This window comes from Equus przewalskii, chromosome 4 (genome assembly GCF_037783145.1).
Source record: "Equus przewalskii isolate Varuska chromosome 4, EquPr2, whole genome shotgun sequence".
Classification (NCBI taxonomy): Eukaryota; Metazoa; Chordata; class Mammalia; order Perissodactyla; family Equidae; genus Equus; species Equus przewalskii.
This window is the reverse complement of record NC_091834.1, coordinates 51,305,256-51,330,168: the sequence shown is the minus strand read 5'-3', so window position 1 is coordinate 51,330,168 and position 24,913 is coordinate 51,305,256. Positions and strand designations below refer to the sequence as shown.

The window sequence follows — 24,913 nt, the reverse complement described above, 5'->3', positions numbered from 1 at the left end:
ATACCCTCAAGGTCCATCCCTGTTGTCACAAATGGCCAGATTTCATTGTTTCTTATGGCTGAGTAGTATTCCATTGTGTATAAATACCACATCTTTATCCATTCATCCCTTTATGGGCACTTCGGTTGGTTCCAAGCCTTGGCTATTGTGAATAATACTGCATTGAACATAGGGGTGTATGTATTTTTATGCATTCGTATTATCATGTTCTTTGGATAAATACCCAGCAGTGGAATAGCTGGGTCATATGGTAGTTCTGTTCTTAATTTTTTGAGAATCTCTATACTGTTTTCTATAATGGCTGCACCAGTCTGCACTCCCACCAGCAAAGTATGAGAGTTCCCTTCTTTCCACAGCCTCTCCAACACCTGTTGTTTCCTGTCTTGTTAATTATAGTCATTCTGATGGGAGTGAGGTGATATCTCATTATAGTTTTGATTTGCATTTCCCTGATAGTTAATGATGTTGAACATCCTTTCATGTGCCTGTCGGCCATCTGTATATCTTCTTTGGAGAAATATCTGTTTAGAAATTTTGCCCATTTTTTAAATTTGATTATTTGTTTTTTTGTTGTTGCAATGAATGAGTTATTTCTACATTTTGGATATTAATCCCTTATCAGATAGATGGTTTGGAAATATTTTCTCCTGATTGCTATGTTGTCTTTTCACTTTGTTAATGGTTTCCTTTGCTGTGCAGAAGCCTGTTAGTTTGATGTAGTTCAGTTTGTTTATTTTTTCTATTCTTTCCCTTGCCCAGTCAGACATGGTACTTGAAAATGTGCTGCTAACACTGATGTTGAATAGTGTACTGCCTATGTTTTCTTCTAGAAGTTTTATGGTTTCAGGTCTTATATTCAAGTCATTAATCCATTTTGAGTTCATTTTTGTGCATGGTGTAAGATAATGGTCTACTTTCATTCTTTTGCATGTGGCTGTCCAGTTTTCCCAGCACCATTTATTGAAGAGACTTTCCTTTCTACATTGTATGTTCTTGGCTCCCTTGTCGAAAATTAGCTATCCATAGATGTGTGGGTTTATTTCCGGGCTCTCGATTCTGTTCCACTGACCTCTGTGTCTGGTTTTGTGCCAGTACCATGCTGTTTTGTTTACTATAGCTTTGTAATATGTTTTAAAATTAGGGAGTGTGATACCTCCAGCTTTGTTCTTTTTGCTCAGGGTTCCTTTGGCTATTCTGGGTCTTTTGGTTTTAGGATTTTTTGTTCTATTTCTGTGAAAAATGTTGTTGAAACCTTGATAGAGATTGCACTGAATCTGTTCCTTACTTTAGGAAGTATGGACATTTTGTGTGTGTGTGTGTGTGTGAGAAAGATTGGTGCTGAGCTAAAGTCTGTTGCCAATCTTCCTCTTTTTGCTTGAGGAAGATTGTCCCTGAGCTAACATCCATGCCAGTCTTCCTCTATTTTTTATGTGGGACACTGCCACAGCATGGCTTGATGAGCAGTGTGTAGGTCCTTGCCCAAGATCCGAACCTGCAAACCCTCGGCAGCTGAAGAGGAGCATGCAAACTTAACCACTGTGCAACGGGGGCAGCCCCAGGAAGTATGGAAATTTTAGCAATGTTAACTCTTCCAATCCAAGAGCACAGAATATTTTTCCATTTCTTTGTGTCTTCTTCAATTTCTTTTAACAATGTTTTATACTTGTTAGTGTATAGATCTTTCACCTCTTTGATTAAGTTTGTTCCTAGGTATTTTATTCTTTTTGTTGCAATTGTATTCTTAATTTCTATTTTTGCTACTTTGTTGTTAGTGTATAAAAATGCAGCTGATTTTTGTATATTGATTTCATATCCTGCAATTTGACTGTATCCATTTTTTATTTCTAAAAGATTTTTGGTGGATTATTAATGGTTTTCTCTATATAAAATTGTGTCATCTGCAGATAGTGACAGTTTCGCTTCTTCCTTTCCAATTTGGATCCCTTTTATTTCTTTTTCTTGCCTGATTTCTCTGGCCAGGAGTTCCAATGCTATGTTAAATAAGTGTGGTGAAAGTGGCATCCTTGTGTGGTTCCTGTTCTTAGAGGGATAGCTTTCAGATTTTCTCTGATGAGAATGATATCAGCTGTGGGTTTGTCATCTATTGCCTTTATTATGTTGAGGTACTTTCCTTCTATACCCATTTTTTTCAGAACTTTGATCATAAATGGATGTTGTATCTTGCCAAATGCTTTCTCTGCATCCATTGAGATGATCACATGATTTTTATTCTTCATTTTGTTAATGTGGTGTATCACGTTGGCTGATTTGTGGATATTGAACCATCCCTGCATCCCTGGAATGAATCCCACTTGATCATAGTGTATGGCTTTTTTAATGTATTGTTGTATATAATTTGCTAGTATTTTGTTGAGGATTTTTGCATTGATGTTCATCAGTGATATTGGCTTGTAATTTTCTTTTTCTGTGTTGTCCTTGTCTGGTTTTGGCATAGGGTAATGTTGGCTTCGTAGAATGAGTTAGGAAGCCTCCTGCTTTCTTCAATTTTTTGGAAGAGTTTGAGAAGGATAGGTATTACATCTCATTTGAATGTTTTGTAGAATTCACTAGGGAAGCTCTCTGGTCCTGGACTCTTATTTTTGGGGAGGTTTTTGATTACTGTTTCAATCTCCTTCCTGGTGATAGGTCTATTCAAATTCTCTATTTCTTCTTTATTCAGTTTTAGAAGGTTGTATGATTCTAAGAATTTATCCATTTCTTCTAGATTATCCAATTTGTTGGCACACAGATCTTCATAGTATTCTCTTATAATCTTTTGTATTTCTGAGGTGTCCATTGTAATTTCTCCTCTTTCATTTCTGATTTTATTTATTTGAGCCTTCTCTCTTTTTTGCTTGGTGAGTCTAGCTAATGGTTTGTCAATTTTGTTTATCTTTTCAAAGAATCAGCTCTGGTTTCATTGATTTTTTTTCTATTGTTTTCTTTTTTGTTTTTATCTCTATTTCATTTATTTCTGCTCTGATTTTTATTATTTCCTTCCTTCTACCGATTTTGGGCTTTGTTTATTCTTCTTTTTCCAGTTCCTTTAGATTCCAGTTCCTTTAGATTCCTGTTAGATTGTTTATTTGAAATTTTTCTTGTTTGTTGAGGGAGGTCTGTATTGCCATAAACTTCCCTCTTAGAACCACTTTTGCTGTATCCCAGAAATTCTCGCATGTTTTATTTTCATTTTCTTTTGTCTCCAGGTACTTTTTAATTTCTCCCTTGATTTCTTCATTGACTCAATCATTGTTCAGCAGTATTTCTTTAAATCTCCATATATTTGTGGCTTTTCTGGTTTTCTTCCTGTAGTTGATTTCTAGTTTCATACCTTTGTGATCAGAAAAGATGCTTGGTGTTATTTCAATCTTCTTAAATTTATTGAGACTTGCTTTATGGCCTAATATGTGATCAATCCTGGAGGATTATTTGATGATGCTGCAGGGGAATCATGGTATGGTGCTTCCTAGTCCACCATCTTGCTTACATCATCCCTCCTCCCCATAATTTAGAATTTTTATTTTAAGAAATAAGGCACAATATACAATGAATTCAAGTACAATATATATAATTGAATATATTCCTTTATCTGGGAATTTTGAAAGTTGATCAGTCATGTGTAATTAATATATTTAATAAATTTTAATATCATGATTTTTAAAAAATGCTTAATTTCTAGTAATTCATGAATTTGATTCCATAGTTCACTGTTCATTGTCAAATATCCTGAAGTGTACATGATAAATAGCCAAGTTTCATGCCTAAGTATATATCCTATTTATATATGCTGAGACATTCCTGAGCAGTTACAAAATACAGTTTTGTAACAAGTACTGTGTTTTTTTCATATATAACAAATGCATTACTTCCATGTGCCCAAAATGCAAATTTGCAAATTGCATCCAGGAACTCATCAAATCTGCTAGATGAATTATGTAATTCAATTTGGCAAAATTTTTGCTCACAGCACAAATAGTTTTCTTTGGTTTTCTTGGATTCTGTTCTAAGAAGGAGGTAGCTGGAAAAAAGTGAAAAATTACAGGATATGATTCATAAAAATCCCACATCTTTTTTGTGTGCTTGTACATTCTTTTTTGAGGGAAAATGTTTTCGTCCCACAGCAATGATTCTTCTTTCTCAACAAGTACTTTTTAGTTGGAAAGATACCCACACACAATATATCCAAGGTCTTCCAAAAGAGTAGCCAAAAGGAGAGGAAGATGCATGTCATTTAGCATCTAGAAGAACATGTAGCATATTCATTAAATCCTTTTTTCACCAGAAAGGAATGTGAAGCCTGAACTTTAACATGGCCACAGTATGTATTAGAGAGCAAAGAAATGAAACCTCAGCTATGTATGTTCCTGCCAAGCATTAGCCCAAATCTTTCGCTCTCTGACATGTGACGAGTATCTGTTTCCCTGTCATATTTTGAGAGAGAAGAAAATGATGCCCATGTAACCCTATCCTCACTTGTAAAGTTCAGACAAGTGGCACTCACTACTATTCCTTCCTCTTTTTCATTTGCTTCCAAGAGTGAGATTAAGCACACATGCCCAAAGAAAGGGCTACCAGCACTGAATTGTTAGAGGTAGTTTGCAGAGGGTGTAAGAGACACACCAAGTAATTAGGAGTCGTCAAATCTCTGAATATTACCTATGTGCTTTTAACTTCCTTTTCTCTCTTGAAGCAGCCTGCAAACTCTTTCTTCGTTTTGGGTTTGTGAATAACTCTTATGGCAGTAGTTACCCATTACCCAGAGTGAGGAGCTCTCTTAAGCAATGGAATGACCAGAAGTTTCAGAAACTAAAGTGTCAATTTCATGCATATGAAGAATTCACAGAATATCGGAGCTAATGGGAAACGTACAGATTAGATATCCAATGCTCTTATTTCATAGAAAAAGCCTGAGACCACTTCCGTTGCTGACAATGTGAAACACCAGTTAAATTGCAGCACTTCTACCAGGAAAATCTACAAATGCTGGATGATATTTTCTTTTAAATGTATAGATAAATTCACCAAAGCTATGAACACTTCCAAGTACCAGGAAGGAAGAAGGCACTAAAAATAAGAGAGGCAGGTGGGAGAGCTGATGCTACCTTTGGCTTGGCATAGGGTTGTGAAGAGTTGCCAGTATAAGTAACCCAACGGCTTATGTTTTAATACCCATGCAGAGACAGGAAATGAATACTTGGGACCTCTTGTGGTAGAGAATTGAAACTGAGAAACCCATCCTGTAAACACGTTCACAATTAATCTAGGATCCTTGAGAGGCTGCCCCTAAGTGGTAGAGTAGACTAAAAAATATATCTGCCCACTGACAACAGAATGACAACAAGGAAGCTGGCAGTTTCTTTGTGGACACTGGGTGGAAAAAAAATTTCTCCTGATAATTGGTAAGCCTGCACATAGATTTGTGATTTAAATTCATATTAGTCATATGGTCAAAAAATCCATAAGGAGCAAAGTGAGGATCAAAATGGTCCTGTGTGGTAAAACCCTGGGATCCCTGCCAGAAAAAATGCAAAACTCCTCAAGAGAGATATGTCCTCAAGCCAGATAACATGGAATTCCCACAGGTAAAAGTCTACTGAAGGGGGCCGGCCTGGGGCCGAGTGGTTAAGTTCGCGTGTTCCACTTCAGTGGCCCAGGGTTTCACTGGTTTGGATCCTGGGCGCCGACTCGGCACTGCTCATCAGGCCACACTGAGGTGGTGTCCCACATGCCACAACCAAAAAGTCCCATGACTAAAATATATAACTATATGCTGGGGGATTTGGGGAGAAAAATCAGAAAAAAAAAGATTGGCAATAGTTGTTAGCTCAAGTGCCAATCTTTAAAAAAAAGTCTACTGAAAATGAGTTTATAATAAAAAATTTTCAGAAGAGCAAATAAACTAATATAAGCAATCCTGAGTACTTGAGATCATAGAGAATTCTGATGGATGCTATAGCTAAATGTGTAGAATATGATTAAAACAAAAAGTAAGCAATAAGAAAATAAGACATCAGAACAATGGAATATTGAAAAAGAAGTTGGCACATCTTTTAAAAATAAATAACACCATCTTTTAAAGTTAAAATTCATAGGATAAAAATGCCTAAAATTAGACCTGAAAGATTAGAAGAAATTATGCAGAGGGCAGCATAAAGAGACATGCGATGGAAAATGTAAAAGGCAAGTGTTAATGGACAAAAGTGCAAAGTGAGGCCTATTGATATATGTCTAATAAGAGTTATATCTAATAAGAGTTAGAGCAGAAGGGAATAAAAAATTGGGAGAGCCGTTATCAATCATAAATAACTTAAAATACCCAGAATAGCAGAAAGAATTTAATTTTCAGATTTAGGAAATACATCAACCCCTTGCAAGATAAACACAAAGATCATACCTACTCACAGAGATCTTTAAGGATCCAAAGAGAGAAAACTAGATTACTTGCAAACGAACAATAATTAGGCAGTTACAGACATCTTGGCAGTGAAAATAGAGGTAAGCATGCAATAAAATGATGTTCTCACAGTGCTGAGAAAAAAATAACTGGCAGCCTAAAATTCTATACCCAGCTAACATATCATTTAAGAGTGAGGCCAAAAAAGTAAATACATCTCAGACAGAGAAAGTTAATCACTCTAACCCTGAAAGAAGAAAGAAATGGGATGCAAGCAAACTTATTGAGCAAAGAAATTGGTGAACATGATGAAACTCTACAATAATAATGACTTACTATGATTATTACTGTTTTTACAAATGGAAAAACTTTAATAATCACTGATATGTAAAGATAATTGTTATAAATAAAATCAATGTTTAAAAACAAGGTGAAACTAAGTACTAGACTATAATGAGACACAAGATAAAACAGGGTATACAGAAATCACTGCCATTTAAGGCTCTTGTATCTTGCAAGGGGAAAGTAGACATGTGAGTAAGGTGATTAACTTTAAGTCAAGTGGGCATATAAGTAATATGAGTAACCACTAAAATAATAGAAATATAATGTATAATTTTCCTAAAACAAGTGAAGTAGAATGTTTAACTTTAAAAGCCTCAAAGGGGGAAAAAAACAGAAATTAAGGTTATGAGAAGGTAATGAATTTACTCAATGCTACATTGTGGAAGTGGGTCTGGAAACTAAAAGTCTATATTTCCAGTTCTGCATTATCTTCTCTGGGAATACGTCAACCAAACTTGAATCTTCATAGAGTAAATAGGACTTATATATTTGGCTGCTTTTAAAATTGTTTCTTAGGGCCTGGCCTGGTGATGCAGCCGTTAAGTTTGCACATTCCACTTCAGCAGCCTGGGGTTCCCTGGTTGGGATCCCGGGTGCAGACATGGCACCGCTTGTCAAGCCATGTTGTGGTAGGCGTCCCACATATAAAAAGTAGAGGAAGGTGGGCACGGATGTTAACTCAGGGCCAGTCTTCCTCAGCAAAAAGAGGAGGAATGGCAGTAGATGTTAGCTCAGGGCTAATCTTCCTCAAAAAAAAAAATTTAAAACAAAAGGTTACTTAAAGCTCTAAATACCTGACTTGGCTTGATCTAAACGAAAGAAAAATTATTTTGTAACAGAGATTATAGTACAGGGATCCATATATTTTTCCATTTGCTTTCCATTGAGCTTAAAAGGAGTAGTGACAAGAAGGAAGTATTTCATAGCATCTAGCAATCCTTTTGTAAATATTCATTAATTGCAAAGCAGTATTTTTGGCTGCATGGGATTGCTGAGTTGAATCTAATAGTCTCATGGGAGAGATGGACATATATGTAGCCATAAAAAAAGAAGTTAGAATACATTTAGTTAAGTATGGGCTGAATTTTAAACTGGGGAAATTGAAACTTCAAAATGGCAGTATAGTTTTAATGGCACAGAGACCTCTTGTAAATACAACCTGTCTCATGAGGGTATAACAGTCTATCAAGGTTTGGGGTCTGATGAAAGAACTGAAAGTAGTGCTTATCGAGATCAGGGCTTTGCAAAGTAAAAGAGGTTGGAAATTATGTGTCATTAAAGGGAAAACGAAATAAAGCAGAAATGGTTATTGAAGAACTTGATTATCTGGGACTTGATGCACCAGAAATTATAACAAACTGATTTTTTTAAAAAAGAAATAATGAGAGAAATGCAAATGACTGCAATTTAGAAAGCAATTTTTAAAGGGATTTTTAAGACCTCTACAAATTTAATCTATCTTTCCAATTCTCAACATTATATAGTTTTAATTGAATGTTGACATTAGGGATAGTAGACATTAGAGATGAAAGGGACATTAACAAACACTCTAAACCATGTCTACTCTCTTGATAGCTATCGGCCAAATCTTCCTACGAATATAGTTATACGTAATTTAGACAACAAATATTTCCTGAATGTGTTCTGTCTGCCTCTATGTTATAATTCTATGGAGAAAGAAGACAGGTCTCAATTTTTTTAAAGCCCTAGTATCACACAATTTTAAACCCAAATCTATTTTGTGGGAATATTTCTTTTGCAACTATATAAGAGGGAGCTTTGATGAAATTTTCATTTCTTTTATGTACTTATATTACCAATTTTCTTGCTATTCTCCGTGCTATTATGGGAACAATATTGAATATATGTGATATATAGTAGGCATTCAGTGAATGTTAATTACATTGACTGAAATAGTTTGGATAACAATAAAGAAGATGGGCTTTTTTCTGGCATTTAAGCTTCAGTTTCCTCATCTATTAAATTACTCCCCTCACAGGAGTGTTTTGAGATTTACATGAAAGCACAAAGTAAGTGTTTAATAACTATTAATATTTTTTTATTTTTTGAATAAATAAAATAATTGAAATAAAACATGTTTAGTAAAGGAGAAAAATTAAAAATAGCACACTAAAGTTATACATTCTTAACAGAAACAACCTCATTTAACAGGGATATGAAGTCTTGACATCCAATTAAGAATAAATCTTCAGGGTTGGCCTGGTGGCATAGTGGTTAAGTTTGTGTGCTCTGCTTTGGAGGCCCGGGGTTCACAGGTTCAGATTCTGGGTATGGACCTAGCACCGCTCCTCAAGCCACACAGTGGTGGCATCCCACATAAAACAGAGGAAGACTGGCAACAGACGTTAGCTCAGGGCCAATCTTCCTCCTCCCCCCAAAAAAGAATAAATCTTCATAAATATATAATTAATATGTTATTACGAATTCATTTTTATTACATTATTAAATTGATTTACTTTATCACATCTTAACTTTTCAAGTCTTATTCTTTTGGAAAAAATTATTTTTGGGGAAAATAAAATATATATGAGGGACTTTCAGATTTTAAATGTACTGTATAAGCATTCATCTCCAGTTTTTTAAAGATTAGAAAAAGGAATTCATTCACCTCTTTCCTCAAATCTTGTTTCCCTATTATTTGACATTTAAAAGAATAGCTATCAGCCTTTTCCAAAGTACTTACTAGAATACGTGGGGAATGATCCATTAACGGTCAACCAAGAGGACTACAGGAATTGATATTGATATCGATGCTACAAAGCTGAGGAGTTACAATTACAATACTTGGAAGGACTTTGAGTTAAATAACTCTGAAAGTTTTAAGTAGCGAAAGAAATTCTTTAGTTCTATTTTTAACTACTTTTAAACTACTAACTACTTTTTAAAAATAACAATACAAGACTCATTCTTATTTTTCACTTATACTCCACTTTTTCAATTGCTCTCTTTTCACCACAGAAACTTAAAAGAAACAAAGAACTATGAAGTAACATTTGCCATTTGACAAATCTGATTAAACCAAAGGTGTTTACCATTGAAATCGACTCTACCCACCCACTCCATCTCAAGTTTACTTTCTGTTAGACAAAATATTACTATCTTTTCCCAGAAGGAACCCAAACCATTGTCCACTGGAAACAGTTATGTTTTAGACTGTTAAGCATTGCAGGGGGTTATAAAATACAAAAATAAGTATTGGCCTTGGGATAGATTTCAAGAGTTTTTGGAATATGTAGTCCAAAGACATCTTAGGGTTCTTGGCTAGATTAAAGAAAGATGTTGAAATAGGGGGAAAAAGAACTGTTTTGTAACTTGTACTTACTGTACAAACCTAGCCACAATTACCATATCCATTTAAAATGATAATTTAATAAAACCGTAAGGTTAGCAGAGACTGAGCACACAGTCTATTCTGAAGGTTAGTCATAGTTTTATAGTTAAAGAATGCCTTTAGTATGCCATCGTTGACGTATCATGTATGCTGTTTGGAGAGAGGACAGACTTTGGAGCCAGATAGACATAGATAAGGATTTAATCCTATCTCTTACTATCTCTAACAATGGATAAATAAATGAGCTAGCTTTTTCCATGCTCCATGCTCTCATCTGTAAATGGGAGTAGGGTTCACGTGATGAATAATATAATTTTGGTACAACGTTCAGTGGAGTAACAGGCACATGGTTGGTGCTTAATCAGTGTTAGCATTCTTTATCCTGACCAGCAAACTACATTCAAACCACAACTCTGTTTTAATTTACTTTTTCTTCTATTTGAATTCTCACATCATTCAAATCACTGCTATCTCAAATCACCGTAAAAAGGGGATTTACTTGCAAGTAACCCTTTAATTTTTTGAAAGTGGAACAGTATATGTCACAGTAATTTATAATTAGTAGCAAGTATTTGTCAAATACCTAGTATTCAGAGTCTAATGGCAGGCACTAAGGAGGTAGAAAAATAAGAACACTTTTATTTCAAATAGCTTTTATTCACACTAAGACTAGAGGAAAATCTAATTCAGTAGAAAACACAAGACAAAAGGGGATCTTCCGTCCTCTTTGAAGGAGAGTCATGACATTAACAACTTCAACAATAATTTGGAACACACCATTGAATTTTCCATTCAATATTTTCAAATATAAAAAAGGAATCAGAAAGAAGAAGGTGAACATTCCATGAGCATGTTCAACAATGGTATTATTATTAGGTATTAATCCTTTATTAGATAATTATTTTTCACATCTGGGAAAACATCACTGGCAGCACAATTTTAAGGAAAGAAGTTTGGCAATATGTAGTTTTCTCAGCAGCTCTGGATGACAGATTTTGGTGAATGCTAGCCAAAAAAATTAAGGGCAAAACCACTGGTGCGCAGAGGACAACAAACTGATCTTATTACAGAAACAGATATCAGACCACAAGAGAAGAGACATTTTAATTGTACACTAAGCAAGAAACTCCAGATTACTGGCATACACATCAGCAAGTCTAGTCTAGAGTGTTTAATCACAAGATTAATAAATATCGGTTTCCTGCCAGCCCTGCCCACCTTATTTAAAAATATCAGGATATTTGATTTCAAATGATACAAACTGCTGAGACTATAATCTACGTAATGGTCACTCATGTTTAGCAGCATGCTTGTTATACGCAGAAACCACTAAAAGGGCAATTTCATATAATCTGCTGTTGTGGAGATAGACACTGACATTACTTATCCAGAAAGAGTTTGAGAATCTTACGATTTAGTACTAGCATGTGGAGACTTTTACCTAAAAACACTCTTTGCATACCCAAAGAAGTGCCATTCCTCCTCAGATTTTAGAATTCTTAATTCCTAATATTTTATTATTATTATTATTCCATTTCTACTCAATTTTAAGTTAATAAAGGCAATAGCTAGAAATTGCTGTAAGATCTCTATCAATTGTCTTAAAACGCCAAGTCCAAGAAAGGGCGCCACAATGAGGCCTGAAGGCCATGTCTACAATGTCTCACAAAACATTTGGCCCTCCTTATTTTATCTGATGTTGCAACATTTGCCTCTAATGTGCCTAAGGCCCAAACAGAAAAATTAAAAAACTCCAATTCTTTGACTAGTCTGAAAATATCTTACTTCCAAATTACATTGATTTAAAATTTCTCTTTGCTATTTCTTCTTCAGTTTATGCTTGTGGGTTTGACTCACAAAGACATCATCCAAAGGGCAAGAGAAGTATATATACAATCTTGTCGATGTGATAACTAGCACAACACAATTAGGTAGACGCAAGAATGGTGGAAAACTATTTTTGACACAAAAAGAAAAATTCTATGTAAATAAAACAAAGCACCAGGTCCAAAATTAAAGACCAAAACACAATAGCTTGATCTATCTTTTAAGATAAGAATAGTAAAAAAGTCAAATGGTTCTTGAAAAGGAAGAGGTAAAAAGAAAGGTGACTTATCTACTAGAGTATTTATATAAAATGGCATGAAATGAAGTATACCTAGTGGTGTCGCTAGTAAATAAGTTGCCAAGGTTGTTTCTATTTAGAAAACATAAAGTAGAGATTTAATAAATTATTCTGACAGTTTAGATGCGGCAATTTGGTATTGGCAGTTTGACAGGGGAAACAGAGAGGGGTGGAAAGGAAATTATTGGTTAGAAAGATTGGCACTGCACCACGGATTCACCATGTCGTTGTTAAATGTTCCAGTTTGAGGATTAAGATGGTTTGAGGAATTGCTATCACCTATTACTCTATCATTGAGATCAAGTCCAAACAGCGCCAGATCAATAGTCTAAGGTTTAACTGTCTAACCCAGCTATTTCCAGCACATTAATAACTGACTACATTGTTGCGTAAACTATTATATAAAACCAGCCAGGTATATCACAGAAAAAATGGACTGCAGTTGATTTGGAGAAACCACGTTCTACGGTCCTGTGTGGGCACACCATGTTCATCTAAAAAGTGTATACTCTGGCCACATGACAATCATGCTGCGCTTCATGAAGCATTTTATGGAGTAAAGGCAAGCTGTTAGGAGGTGAGGGCTATGACCAGGAAAAGAAGCCACACAGGCACTTACATATTTTAGTGATGGTGTTGATGAAGGTGAGGCAATACTCATAATACTTCATTCAAAAGACAGTAAATAATGCAAACTACTGCTGGAGACCAAAATATAATTGTGCCCTTTGGGAACACAAGAAATATTTGATGATGATCATGACTATGTTGATGATCAGTTTTGAAGACAACAGTACAATGCCTTCATTTCTTAGCATAAATCATCTGGTTTTCATTTCTTCTGGAGGTGAAAATGTCCTCTTTAAGAAATAGTTGAACAGGTGCATTGTTTCCTACTTCCTTTTTTTTCCCCCTGTTTTCTCAGCAAGTCATGTGATTTCATTCCCGAAGCAGGGTATTATAAGATAGATGCCACTAGAAATGACAATGTCAAACTGAGAGAGTGATTATTTCAAGCTCAGAATGAAGCACTTTTAAGACAGAAAGCTTTGGCTTGTTTGTTTTGTGGCTATTAGACGTTTAACACTTTCATTGTGACAAACTGAGATTAAGCTTTCCGAAGATAAATGGTAAGAAATATTTGAATAAATTGTCCTAAACATGAATGCTGAGATAAAAAATAAGTACAGAAGTGCTGATTGAAGAGAAATTTTCCCCCAGGAGACATTCACTTGATCATTCTATTTCACTTCCATATGGAGTCTGTAAAGAAACCCAGTAAATCCACAAAGCTTTATGAATGAAATTTGGAAATCAAATAGTACTGAATTGTTAGGAGAGACAGCCCTGTAGTTTCTGAAACCTTTGCGTGAGATGTCCTGCTTTCAAATCCACTGTTGTCAGTGAGAGCTGTGTGAGAGTTTTGCAAAGGGTTATAGTCGAAACTGAAGGCAAGATTTCAGTTCCTAGGACTGGTAATGAGTAAAGCGACTTGTAGTAGTTTTTCGTAAGGATCTCTGTTTTCTCCAAAAGCTAACTTTCATCACCACTACTGATGTTGTAAATTTATTAAAATATTTAAAAATATTTCATTTACTAAGCAATGATTAAATAGCCTCTGTTACCATTAGAGGTCCATTAAACTTATTATCTATAAAACTGTCTGGTTTTCAATTTAATCTACAACCCCAGACTGTATTATATGATTGAGAAAACTAACTTTCTTACATTGTCTTTTGTACCTATTATCAAATCTTATTCAACATCTAGCATTGTTTACTAATAGAGTTCTCAAAACCCATTATTTTTATTCATCATATATAAGTCATTATGAGATTGTGAGAAAGCCTATGTGGGTATTCTTCAAAGTATGGGTCAGAAAAAGAAATATTGATCACGCTTACAGAGGAGTTCTTCTAATGGCCTCTTACTGGGAACTATTGTGAGCGATAAAAATTAAATGCATAAGTGAAGAGAACTATATCAAGTGAAACTACCCTTTCAAAAAGTGCTGGTCTATTTCAAAAGAAGTGTGGATATTCTCCGAAAGCCTCCATTCTGTCCCTGAGGGCTACACTACATCGTGTAACGGTATAATCAAAAAGCACTGGCATTCGGTTCTTACAACTACAGTCAGCTGTGATTAATCCTCTCCATAATTTATCTGCCTCTCCGTGTATCCTAAAGACTCTAACTGCAACCAATTGGGTACGGTATCACATGGAAGGATGTGTGATTAAATCATTAATGTGTCATGTTTTAAATCTAAATAACCATGGAGATGTCCTAGTGATTTGGCTTTTTCAGATTGATGGCTATGCATAAGCATGCAACATAATTATTGTAGGAAACTTCAGTAAATTAGTATGTTTGCACTATTCTGTTTCATTTTCTTATTCAACATTTAAAAAATATCTGGGAGGGCTGAGAGTAATAATACAGACTTGTAATTATGAAGTTGATTTTAAAAAGTCACAATTATGTTCCTAATTAAAATATGACATAACTTTCCTTTTTAAAGGAGAGAGTCTTTATTAAGACTTTGGCCTCACTATTTTATTTTCTTTAAGTAAATCTCCCCAAGCAATTACAGCAAAATGACAGGAGTTAGCAAACATGACTGGCATGAATTTCGTTGAAAATATAGTTTTTTTACAAAACATTTTTACAAAAAATTCATTACTACTGTGAATTTAGATTGACCTTACGCTTATGCAATGAAAGTAATTTTTACCTAATACTGAATTACATTCCATTTCAGATTTCCTATTTCAAAGGGTATCTCAAATTTCTAAGATGTTAAACCAAGTATCGGGCCATTTTTGCATACGTAATAAAAGTGTTTAAAATTAAAATGGTAATGCTAAAAAATCCAAATGCATGAAAAATATGGTCTGACTGTATAACAAAAGGGAGTTATATAATTCTACTTGAGTGAAATCTTTCATCTTTGATTTACAGGTTAGAGTCCTCTTTAACTAAAACCATATTGTGCCATATCTTTCATATCATAGCCTTCCCTAAAACCTTGTTTTAATTAAGGTTTCTTTCAGATTTCTGAATAAAAGCATGACAATTTTCACTTATGGCTTTAATATATCCCTTGAGTTAGGAAAATATATAAAAAGAAACATCAACTCTTTCGAAAGCACTGTCAGATATTAAATACTGCAAGGTATCCTACATCAATGTCTTTAGGTGTTTGAGTTATGCATTGAAATAGAGTTTTGGGAGGTAGGGGGATAACCTACTTATATTCAGTAAGTTGCTTTTAATCTCAGAAATAAATGTCCTTTATTTTCAGCCTTTGACACTAAGGCAACATGTGTAAAGGTTAAATTTGTGGGTTTTTTTTTTTTTTTTTCCTACATAAAGGCACAACTTCAAGGTTAACTCAATTCAAGGTGACTTCAAATAGGCAGTGCCTTCACTAACACATTTCAGAGATCTAGAAAATTCAGTAACATTGCTTAGGCCATATTCACCTCAATGGTTTCACACTAAAAGAACACATCAGATCAAGCAACTGTGTTAACGTGGAAAGTGAAAAAATAAACTAAATATTCAAAGCTCCTGAGTCATTGAGGGGATTATTGGTAATCTTTAGCTTTTTTATAGAAAGGAAGGATGAAAGGTAAGAAGAAAGGAAGTGACGGAGGATAGAAAACGAAAAGTGAGAGAATAAGTTCTTGAAAGATTTGGAATAAATTAAGACCATCTTTGAAAAGTTATGAACTTTATCCTCTGTGGAACATATGCTCAGAGCTACTGTCATCAGAGCAAGGGATGTATGAGGGGGGAGAGAGACCTCATTCTCAAATACAATTGCAAATCTCCCGTGTGTGAGAACACAGAGAGGGATGTTAGGGTAATTTTTCTCAAAAAATGTGACAAAGTATCGCACCATTACATACAGTGTGTGAGGTTCCTTTGGCATTTGGACTTGGAATATAGCGTGGTTTATTCCACTGAAAAAAGCCTCAGCCAAGTTCCTCCATCTTGAATTCTTACTAACAAGAGTTGAACCATGTGTTAAAACAAAGGCCAAAAAACAAACAAAAGGAAACAAAACCAAAAAAACTACAATCTGTAGGGAATTGCTCTCTGTTCATAGCTGAAAGCAAATCCTGTAAACAATTAAAGACTGACAAAAATATTACCCAATAAAAAACTGATCAGAGTGTCAGGAATGGGTATGTCTCAGGTTTTGCCCCAAATTTTGCTGGCTGTCATAGCATCTGTAATTAACAGGATCTAATGCTGTATTGGGTGTTTCTAGTTCATACTTTGGGTCTAGGAGTGGGTCACCCAGCATACGAAAAGCACGCTGGAAGCAGTTTCTTCCAATCGTGGTTTACTGTAACTCTAGAATCACAGCGGTTACGTTTAAGGAATCTTTAATGCCCTTTCAAGTCCATCCAAAGAACAAGTGAAGCTGCTGTTCAGAATTTTGTGCCCAGTGTTTATGTTCCATCGAATCTGTGCCACCCAGGCGGCAGACAAGACATGTCTGAGGGTGCTGGGGTGGAGGGGATACACAATGATGTCACACACAGGAAATATCAGTGGGGGGGACTTGGCACTTCACAAGGCTGGCTCCTCTTCCATAGGCTCACCAGCAGTTCTGTAAAAATAAACAGGCAATCAGAATACGGCATAAGAGTACACAATGACATTGTAGATTTTCATGCATAATCAAAGCTGATTTTTCAGCTCTCTCTGATGTTTATTTGTGTTATTCAGTTATCCATAAATAGAGTTTCTTTCCTAGGAAGTATAAACAAATGTCAAGTGGAAAAACATTTTAGATCCAAGCAATCATTGGAAATGTTCCTGTTTATATTAAAACATGTCAGAATATTTTATAACTCTAGATTCCAAAATGTACATGTTTTGTGTCTAGTACAGTCCAATAATTTATTGAAAAAATTAACTATGATATTTTATTTTAGGCGCAACTGCAGTGATTTACTATGGAACCAGTTTGCTAACCAGAGCAAAGGACCCAGCTAGCTTCTGGAGGAGACTCACCAGGCTCTGGGTTTTGCTTCTGTTCTTTCATAACTGGTTTGGCTGCCTGCTGGAGGCATTTTGAATCAAATTCTGAATTTGATTAGCAAATCGCTGCTACAGACCCAACGTTTCTACAAGAAACGCACTATGGTAGTGTGTAAATAGTTTTCATTCGGCATCATCTGTGGGGTGTTCTGCTCAGGCAACACCAAAACTAATTGCTTGAAAATTTATACTTTAGATTTAACCTTAATTTAGTAACACTCTGAGAGTGTTTTAAGGCAAACTTTTAGAATGATTTTTAATTTAGTCAAAAGGACAAATTGTACCAGGAATCCAAATACATGAGGTAGCTGGACTGTCGAGGGAAGAATGCTGGGATTTGAGATGCGGGAGAATTGAGTTGGAGTCTGAGTCTGCGATTTACTCATGTTGCAACTGCTCACGTAGTAACTATACTTCTGGGAAGCTGTGGTTTCAGGTTTAAATGCGTGAGAAGAAAGATGTTCCTTATGGAATTAGTGAAGGTTAAAAAAAAAGGACGTAAAATTGACTTGTAAATAACAAACACTATGAGATATTAGTTATTTAATACTTTGGATTTGTCCCTTCGTCATCTAACATATGCATGCAATTGTGTTGGATGGCACACCGATAGTTACGCCTTTGTCACCATAAGGAAACACAATATTTGGATGATAGTTCTCTCTGGGTGGTGGAATAATAGGTAGGTGGTTTTCATTTTCTCTTTTATATTGTTTATCTTCTTGCCAGGATTCTGTAATGAATTACTTTCATATTAGGAAAAAATGCTATGTTTAAAACACAGCTGTTTATGAATACAAATAAACTATTTAGCCATGTTATTTTATAGATTTATAAGGAAAAAAGCCAAGATTGCCTCGCATCTATAAATGAAGTAGTTGCCATTTTAACTTAGCATTTTTATAATAAATTAAAAATATTGAAAGATTTTATCCATGGAATGTGATAAAAAATATTTTAATGCATCCTCTAAAGAATGAGAAATATTAGGTATTCATTATTTAACTTTACCAAAAAGAGAGAGTCCCAGATGAGCTGATGTGGAATACTAAAAACATAATTTCTTAGGAATTGATAGCTTGTCCAAGAGCCCACTGGATAAGGAGGTTGTGAGAAAGTGTTTAGAGCTGCTATATAAGATAAAAGCTATTTAAATGAGTCATACTCTATTATAATCTTTCCAAACTAACATTATCAGCATTCCCAGAAGACAATTTTGGAAAACACTTAAGTAATTAAACTAATTTATATGTAAACATGCAAACATTTACATCTGAGACTATGTGGACAATACAGGCATAGAATCCTCAAACTAGGTACTCTAATGGACACTGAATTTTCATACTTTTTTCCCAGTTTTATTGAGATATAATTGACACATAACATTGTGTGAGTTTAAGATGTAAAATGTGATGATTTGATGTACATATATATATATTGCAAAATGTTTACCACAATACCACACCCTTCCCCTCATATTGTTGTCATGGTGAGAACGTTTAGGATTTATTCTCATAGGAATTTTCAAATATACAATACAGTATTATTAACTATAATCACTATGCTGTGCATTAGGTCCCCAGAACTTTTTCATCTTATAACTGGAAATTTGTCCCCTTTGACCAACATTGCCCCATTTCCCCCACCTCCCAGCCCCTGGTAACTATCAATCGACTTTACGTTTCTATGAGTTCAACGTTTTTATTTCCAGTTTTATTAAGAAATGATTGACATACATCACTGTATAAGTTTAAGGTGTACACCATGATGGTTTGATTTACATATATTGTGAAATGATTACCGTAATAGGTTTAGTTAACATCTATCACCTCATACAGATACAGAGTTCAACATTTTTAAATTTCATGTATAAGTGAGGTTACACAGCATTTGTCTTTCTCTGTCTGCCTTATATCACTTAGCATAATGACCTCAAGTTTCACCCATGTTGAACCTTCTATTCTATGGCCTAATAATATTCCACTGTATGTATATACCACATTTTCTTTATCCATTCATCCATCAATGGACACTTCGGCTGCTTCCATGTCTTGGCTATTGTGAATAATGCTGCAATGTACATGAGAGTGCAAATATCTCTTCAAGATAGTAATTTTGTGTCCTTTGCATGTATACCCAGAAGTGGGATTGCTGGATCACAAGTAGTTCTACTTTTAACTTGTTGAAGAACCTCCATACTGTTTCCCATAGTAGTTGCACCAATTTACATTCCCATCTACATTGCACAAGGGTTCCCTTTCCTCTACATCCTCACTAAGATTTGTTATCGCTTGTCTTTTGCATGCTATCCATGTTTAACAGATGTAAAGTGATATCTTATTGTGGTTTTGATTTGCATTTGCCTGATGATTAGTGATGTTGAGCACCTTTTCATTTCTCTCTTGCCTATTTGTATGTCTTCTTTAGAAAAATATCTATTCTAGTCCTTTGCCCATTTTTTAATCAGATTATTATTTTTTTGCTATTGAATTATATGAGTTCCATATATATTTTGGATGTTAACTCCTTATCAGATATGCGATTTGCAAATATCTTCTCCTATTTCATAAGTTACATTTCCATTTTGTTGATTGTTTCTTTTGCTGTGCAGAAATTTTCAGTTTGACATCGCCACACTTATTTTTGTTTTTGTTGCTTTTCTTTTGTTGTCATATCCAAAAAATCATTGCAAAGACCAAAGTCAAGGAGCGTTTTCCCTATGTTTTCTTCTAAGAGTTTTATAGTTTCAGGTCTTACATTTAAGTCTTCAACCCATTTTCAGTTAATATTTGTGAGTAATATGAGATAGGGGTCCAATTTCATTCTTTTGCATGTGAATATTCAGTTTTCTGGACACCATTTATTGAAGAGATTATTGTTTCCTCATTGAGTATTCTTGGCTCCCTTGTCAAATTGGGCCATATACGCGAGAGTTTATTTCTGGGCTCTCAATTCTGTTCCATTAGTCTATGTTCCTGTGCCATACTGTTTTGATTACTATAGCTTTGTAATACGGTTTGAACTCAGGATGTGTGATGCCTCCAGCTTTGTTTTTTCTCAAGATTTCTTCAGCTATTCAGGGTCTTTTCTAGCTCCATGTGAATTTTAGGATAGTTTTTTCTATTTCTGTGAAAAATGCTATTAGAATTTTGATAGGGATTGTCTTAAATCTATAGATGAATTTGGTAGTACGGATGTTTTAACAATATTAACTCTTCTGATCCATGAACATTAAATATGGTTCCATTTATTTGTGCCTTCATGAATTTCTTTCCTGGGTCTTACTTTTTTTGGTGTATTTTGTATCCTGAAACTTTACTGAATTTGTTTATTAGTTTTAATAGTTTTTTGGTAGAGTCGTTAAGATTTTTCATATACAAGATCATGTCATCAGCAGAGACACCCTTGTCTTGTTTCTGATGGTAGAGGGAAAGCCTTCATTTTTTTACTGTTGAATATGATGTTAGCTATGAGTTTGTCATATAAGGCCTTTATTATTTTGAGGTGCATTCCTTCTACACTCAAATTGTTGAAAGTTTTTATTACGAAAGGATGTTGCATTTTGTCAATTGCTTTTTCTGCATCTATTGAAAAGATCATATGATTTTTATATTTCATTCTGTTAATATGATACATAACCGTGATGGATTTACACATGTTGAACAATCCTTGCATCCAGGGATAAAGCCCACTTTATCATGGTGGATGATCCTTTTAATGTGCCGTTGAATCAGTTTGCTAGTATTTTGTTGAGGATTTTTGCATAGATGTTCATCAGGGATATTGGTCTATAGTTTTCTTTTCTTGTAGTATCCTTATCTGTCTTTGGTATCAGGGTAATGCTGGCTCCATAAAATTAGTTTGAGAGTGTTCACGCCTCTTCAATTTTTTGGATGAGTTTGAGGATTGTTGTTACTCTTCTTTAAATGTTTGGAAGAATTCACCAGTGGCCCCATCTGGGACTGGGCTTTTTTTCATTGGGAGGCTTTTGATTACTAATCAAATCTCTTTACTTGTTATTGGTCTGTTTAGATTTTCTATTTCTTTATGATTCGCTCTTGGTAGATTGTATGTTTTGAGCAATTTATCTGTTTCTTGTAGTTTGTTCAATTTGTTGGCATATAATTATTCATAGTAGTCTCTTATGATGCTTTTTATTCGTGTAGTATCAGTTGTAATGTGTCCTCTTTCATCCATAATTTTATTTATTTGAGTATTCTCTTTTTTTTTTCTTGGTAAGTCTAGCTAAAAGTTTGTTAATTTTTTTATCTTTTCAAAAAACCAACTGTTAGTTTCATTAACCTTATTTATTCTTTTTCTGTTCTCTAGTTTATTAATTTCTGCTCTGACTTTTGTTATTTCTTTTTCTTCTGCTAACTTTGGACTTAGTTTATTCTTTTTCTGGTTCCTTAAAGTATAAAATTAAGTTGTTCTTAAAGATTTTTTATATAGGCATTTATTGCCGTAAATTTGCCTATTAGCACTGCTTTTGATACATCTCATAAGTTTTGTTATGTGGTCTTTTCATTTTTGTTTGTTTCAAGATAGATTTTGATTTTCTTTTGATTTCATCCTTGATCCATTAGTTGTTCAGGAGTGTGTTGATCAATTTCCACATATTTGTGAATTTTCCAGTTTTCCTCCTGTTACTGATTTCTAGTTTCATACTATGTTGGTCAGAAAAAATACTTAGTATGATTCAGTCTTTTAAAATTTGCTACAACTTGATTTGTGACCTAACATATGACATATCTGAGAGAATGTTCCATGTGTACTTGAGAGGAATGTTTATTTTCCTACTGTTGAATGGAATGTTCTGCATATGTCTGTTGGGTCCAAAGTATAAAACAAGTCCAATACTTCTTTATTGATTTTCTGTCTGGATGATCTATCCATTGTAGAAAGTGGGCTATTGAAGTTCCCTACTATTATTGTACTGTTGTCTCTTATTCCCTTCAGGCTATTAGTTTAGGTGCTCCAATGTTGGGTGCATATATATTTACAATTGTTGTATGAATTGACCTCTTTATCACTATATAATGGCTTTCTTTATCTCATTACAGTTTTAGACTTAAAGTCTATTTTTTCTGATATAAGTAGCTACTCTTGCTCTATTTTGGTTTTCATTTGCATGGAATATCTTTTGCTATCTCTTCACTGTGAGCCTCTATGTGTCCTTAAAACTAAAGTGAGTCTTTTGTAGGCAGCATATAGTTGGGTCTTATTTTTTTTTTTATCCATTCAGCCACTCTATGCCTTTTGACTCGAGCATCTAATCCATTTATATTTTAAATAAATATTGATAGTTAAGGACTTACTATTGCCATGTTGTTAATTGTTTTCTGGCTGTTTTGTAGTTCCTTTGTTCCTTTCTTCTTCTCTTAATGTCTTCCTTTTGAATTCATGATTTTCTGTAGTGGTATACCTTGATTCCCTTCTCTTTATCTTGTGTGTATCTATTATAGGTTTTTGTTTTGTGGTTACCCTGAGGCTTACTTGAAACATCTTATGGATATAATAATCTATTTTAACCTGATAACAGCTTAACTTTGCATACAAAACTCTACCTTTTTACTCCTGCCTACATTTTATGTTTTTGATGCCACAATTTACATCATTTTATATTGTGTATCTATTATCAAATTATTGTAGATTTAGACCATTTTAATACTTTTGTCCTTTAACCTTTATATTAGAGTTAAGTAGTTAACACATCGCCATATTACACAATTAGAGTATTCTGAATCTATGTACTTACCTTTACCAGTGTGTTGTATATTTTCCTATGTTTTCATGTTACTAATTATCATCCTTTCTTTTCAGCTTGAAGAACTCCGTTCAGCATTTCTTGTAAGGCAGGTCTTGTGGTGATGAATTACCTCAGCTTTTGTTTGTTTGGGAAAGTTTTTATCTCACCTTCATTTCTGGAGGCTAATTTTGCCAGGTGAAATATTCTGGTTGGCAGTATTTTTCTTTCAGCACTTTGAATATATGATCCCACGCTCTCCTGGCCTGCAAGGTTTCTGTTGAGAAATCCACTGATGGCCTTATGAGAGTTCCCTTGTATTAGAGAAATTTTTTTCTCTTGCTGCTTTTAAAATTCTCTATTTGTCATTGATTTTAGACAGTTTTATTATAATGTGAGTTGGAGAAGATCATTTTGGATTGAAATTTTGGACTGACCTATTAGGTTCATGAACTTGGATGCCCAAATCTCTCCTCAGATTTGGGAAGTTCTCAGCCATTATTACTTTAAATAAGCTTTTTGCCATTTTCTTCCTCTCTTCTCCTCCTGGGACTCTAATAATTCACAGATTGTTTGTCTTAATGGTGTTCCATATATTCCACAGGCTTTCTACATTCTTTTCTTTTTGTTCCTCCTACTGGGTAATTTTAAATGACCTGTCCTTGAGTTTACTGATTATTTCTTCTGGTTGCTCCAGTCTCATGTTGAACTCTGGATTGAATTCTTTGGTTCAGTTACTCTATTCTTCAGCTCCAAGATTTCTGTTTGGTTCTTTTTAATGTTTTCTATCTCTCTGTTGATCTTCTCATTTTGTTCTTGTATTATTTTCCTGATTTTTATTAAATTGTTTATCTGTGTTCTCTTGTAACTCTCTGAGCACTTTTAGAACAATTATTTCTAATATTTTTTCGGGCAACTCATGTATTTCAATTTCTTTGTGGCCAGTTGCTGGAAGTTTACTGTGTTCCTTTAGTGGTGTCAGGTTTCCCTGATGCTTCATTATCTCTGTGGCTCTGAGTCTGGGGTAGGGGGCATGATGTCTCATTGGCTCAGGCCTCTCAGGTCCACAACACTGACAACTGTGTGGTCCTTGGCAAGCACTGTGGGGAGTCTGGAGTGACTTAAGGGGTTTTTGGAATCCTCAGTATCTTCTTCAGGTGCAGTAGCCAGGGACCAGGCAGGCTGCTGTGCTGGCTGGAACCAGTGGTGCACACACTTGGCTTGGGGGGCCAGCTCAGATGCCTGTGTAGTGGCAGGGGCTAGTTGCAGACCACATATAGTGGCAAGGGCCAGGGCCAGTGGCAAGGGCTGGGGCTGACTGCAGGTGCAATATCAGCTGTAGGAGCACTGGCTCTCAGCATGCAATTATGTGATTGCAGAATCTCTCCATGGATGTATGGCAGTGGAGGCCAGTTTTGAGACTCGTGCCAGCAGTGTGCAAGTGCACAGCTGGAGTGCTAGCTGTAGTTGAGCCCAGAAGTCTAGGCCAAGAGTCAGGGCCAGATGTGGACCCACAAACAGTTTTTGGGGCCTTGGATGTTGGAGTGCACTCTTGTGGCTGAAGGGTCTCACCCCAGGGGTGAGCACGGCAGTAAAGGCTAGTGATGTGAGTCAGGTCAAGGGTGTGCAGGTGCAGAGCTGGAGCGGCTAGCTGCAGGTGAGCTCAGCAGTTCAGGCCAATGACAGGAGATAGGGCTGAATCCAGGCCCACAGGCAGTTGTGGGGGCCTTGGCTGTCAGCATGGACTAACGTGGCTAGAGGGTCTTGCCATGGGTGCACACATGGCAGTGGAGGCAGGTGATGGAAGTTGGGCAAGTGGCATGTAGGTGCACAGCTGGAGGGGCTAGCCCTGAGGGTGTGCATGGTGGGGGGGGGGGGGCGGTTAGTTGTGGG

At 35.3% G+C, this 24,913-nt stretch overlaps 1 protein-coding gene across 1 annotated transcript in view; it reads right to left on the bottom strand.

The window, feature by feature from the left end:
• Positions 1-16,596: 16,596 nt before the first annotated feature.
• Positions 16,597-24,913, bottom strand: part of HDAC9 (histone deacetylase 9) — a 676,098-nt gene continuing 667,781 nt past the window's right edge. Inside the window, 1 exon segment of the mRNA XM_070615860.1 lies at positions 16,597-16,840. Coding sequence (XP_070471961.1) covers positions 16,801-16,840 — 40 coding nt within the window. The 3' untranslated portion in view covers positions 16,597-16,800.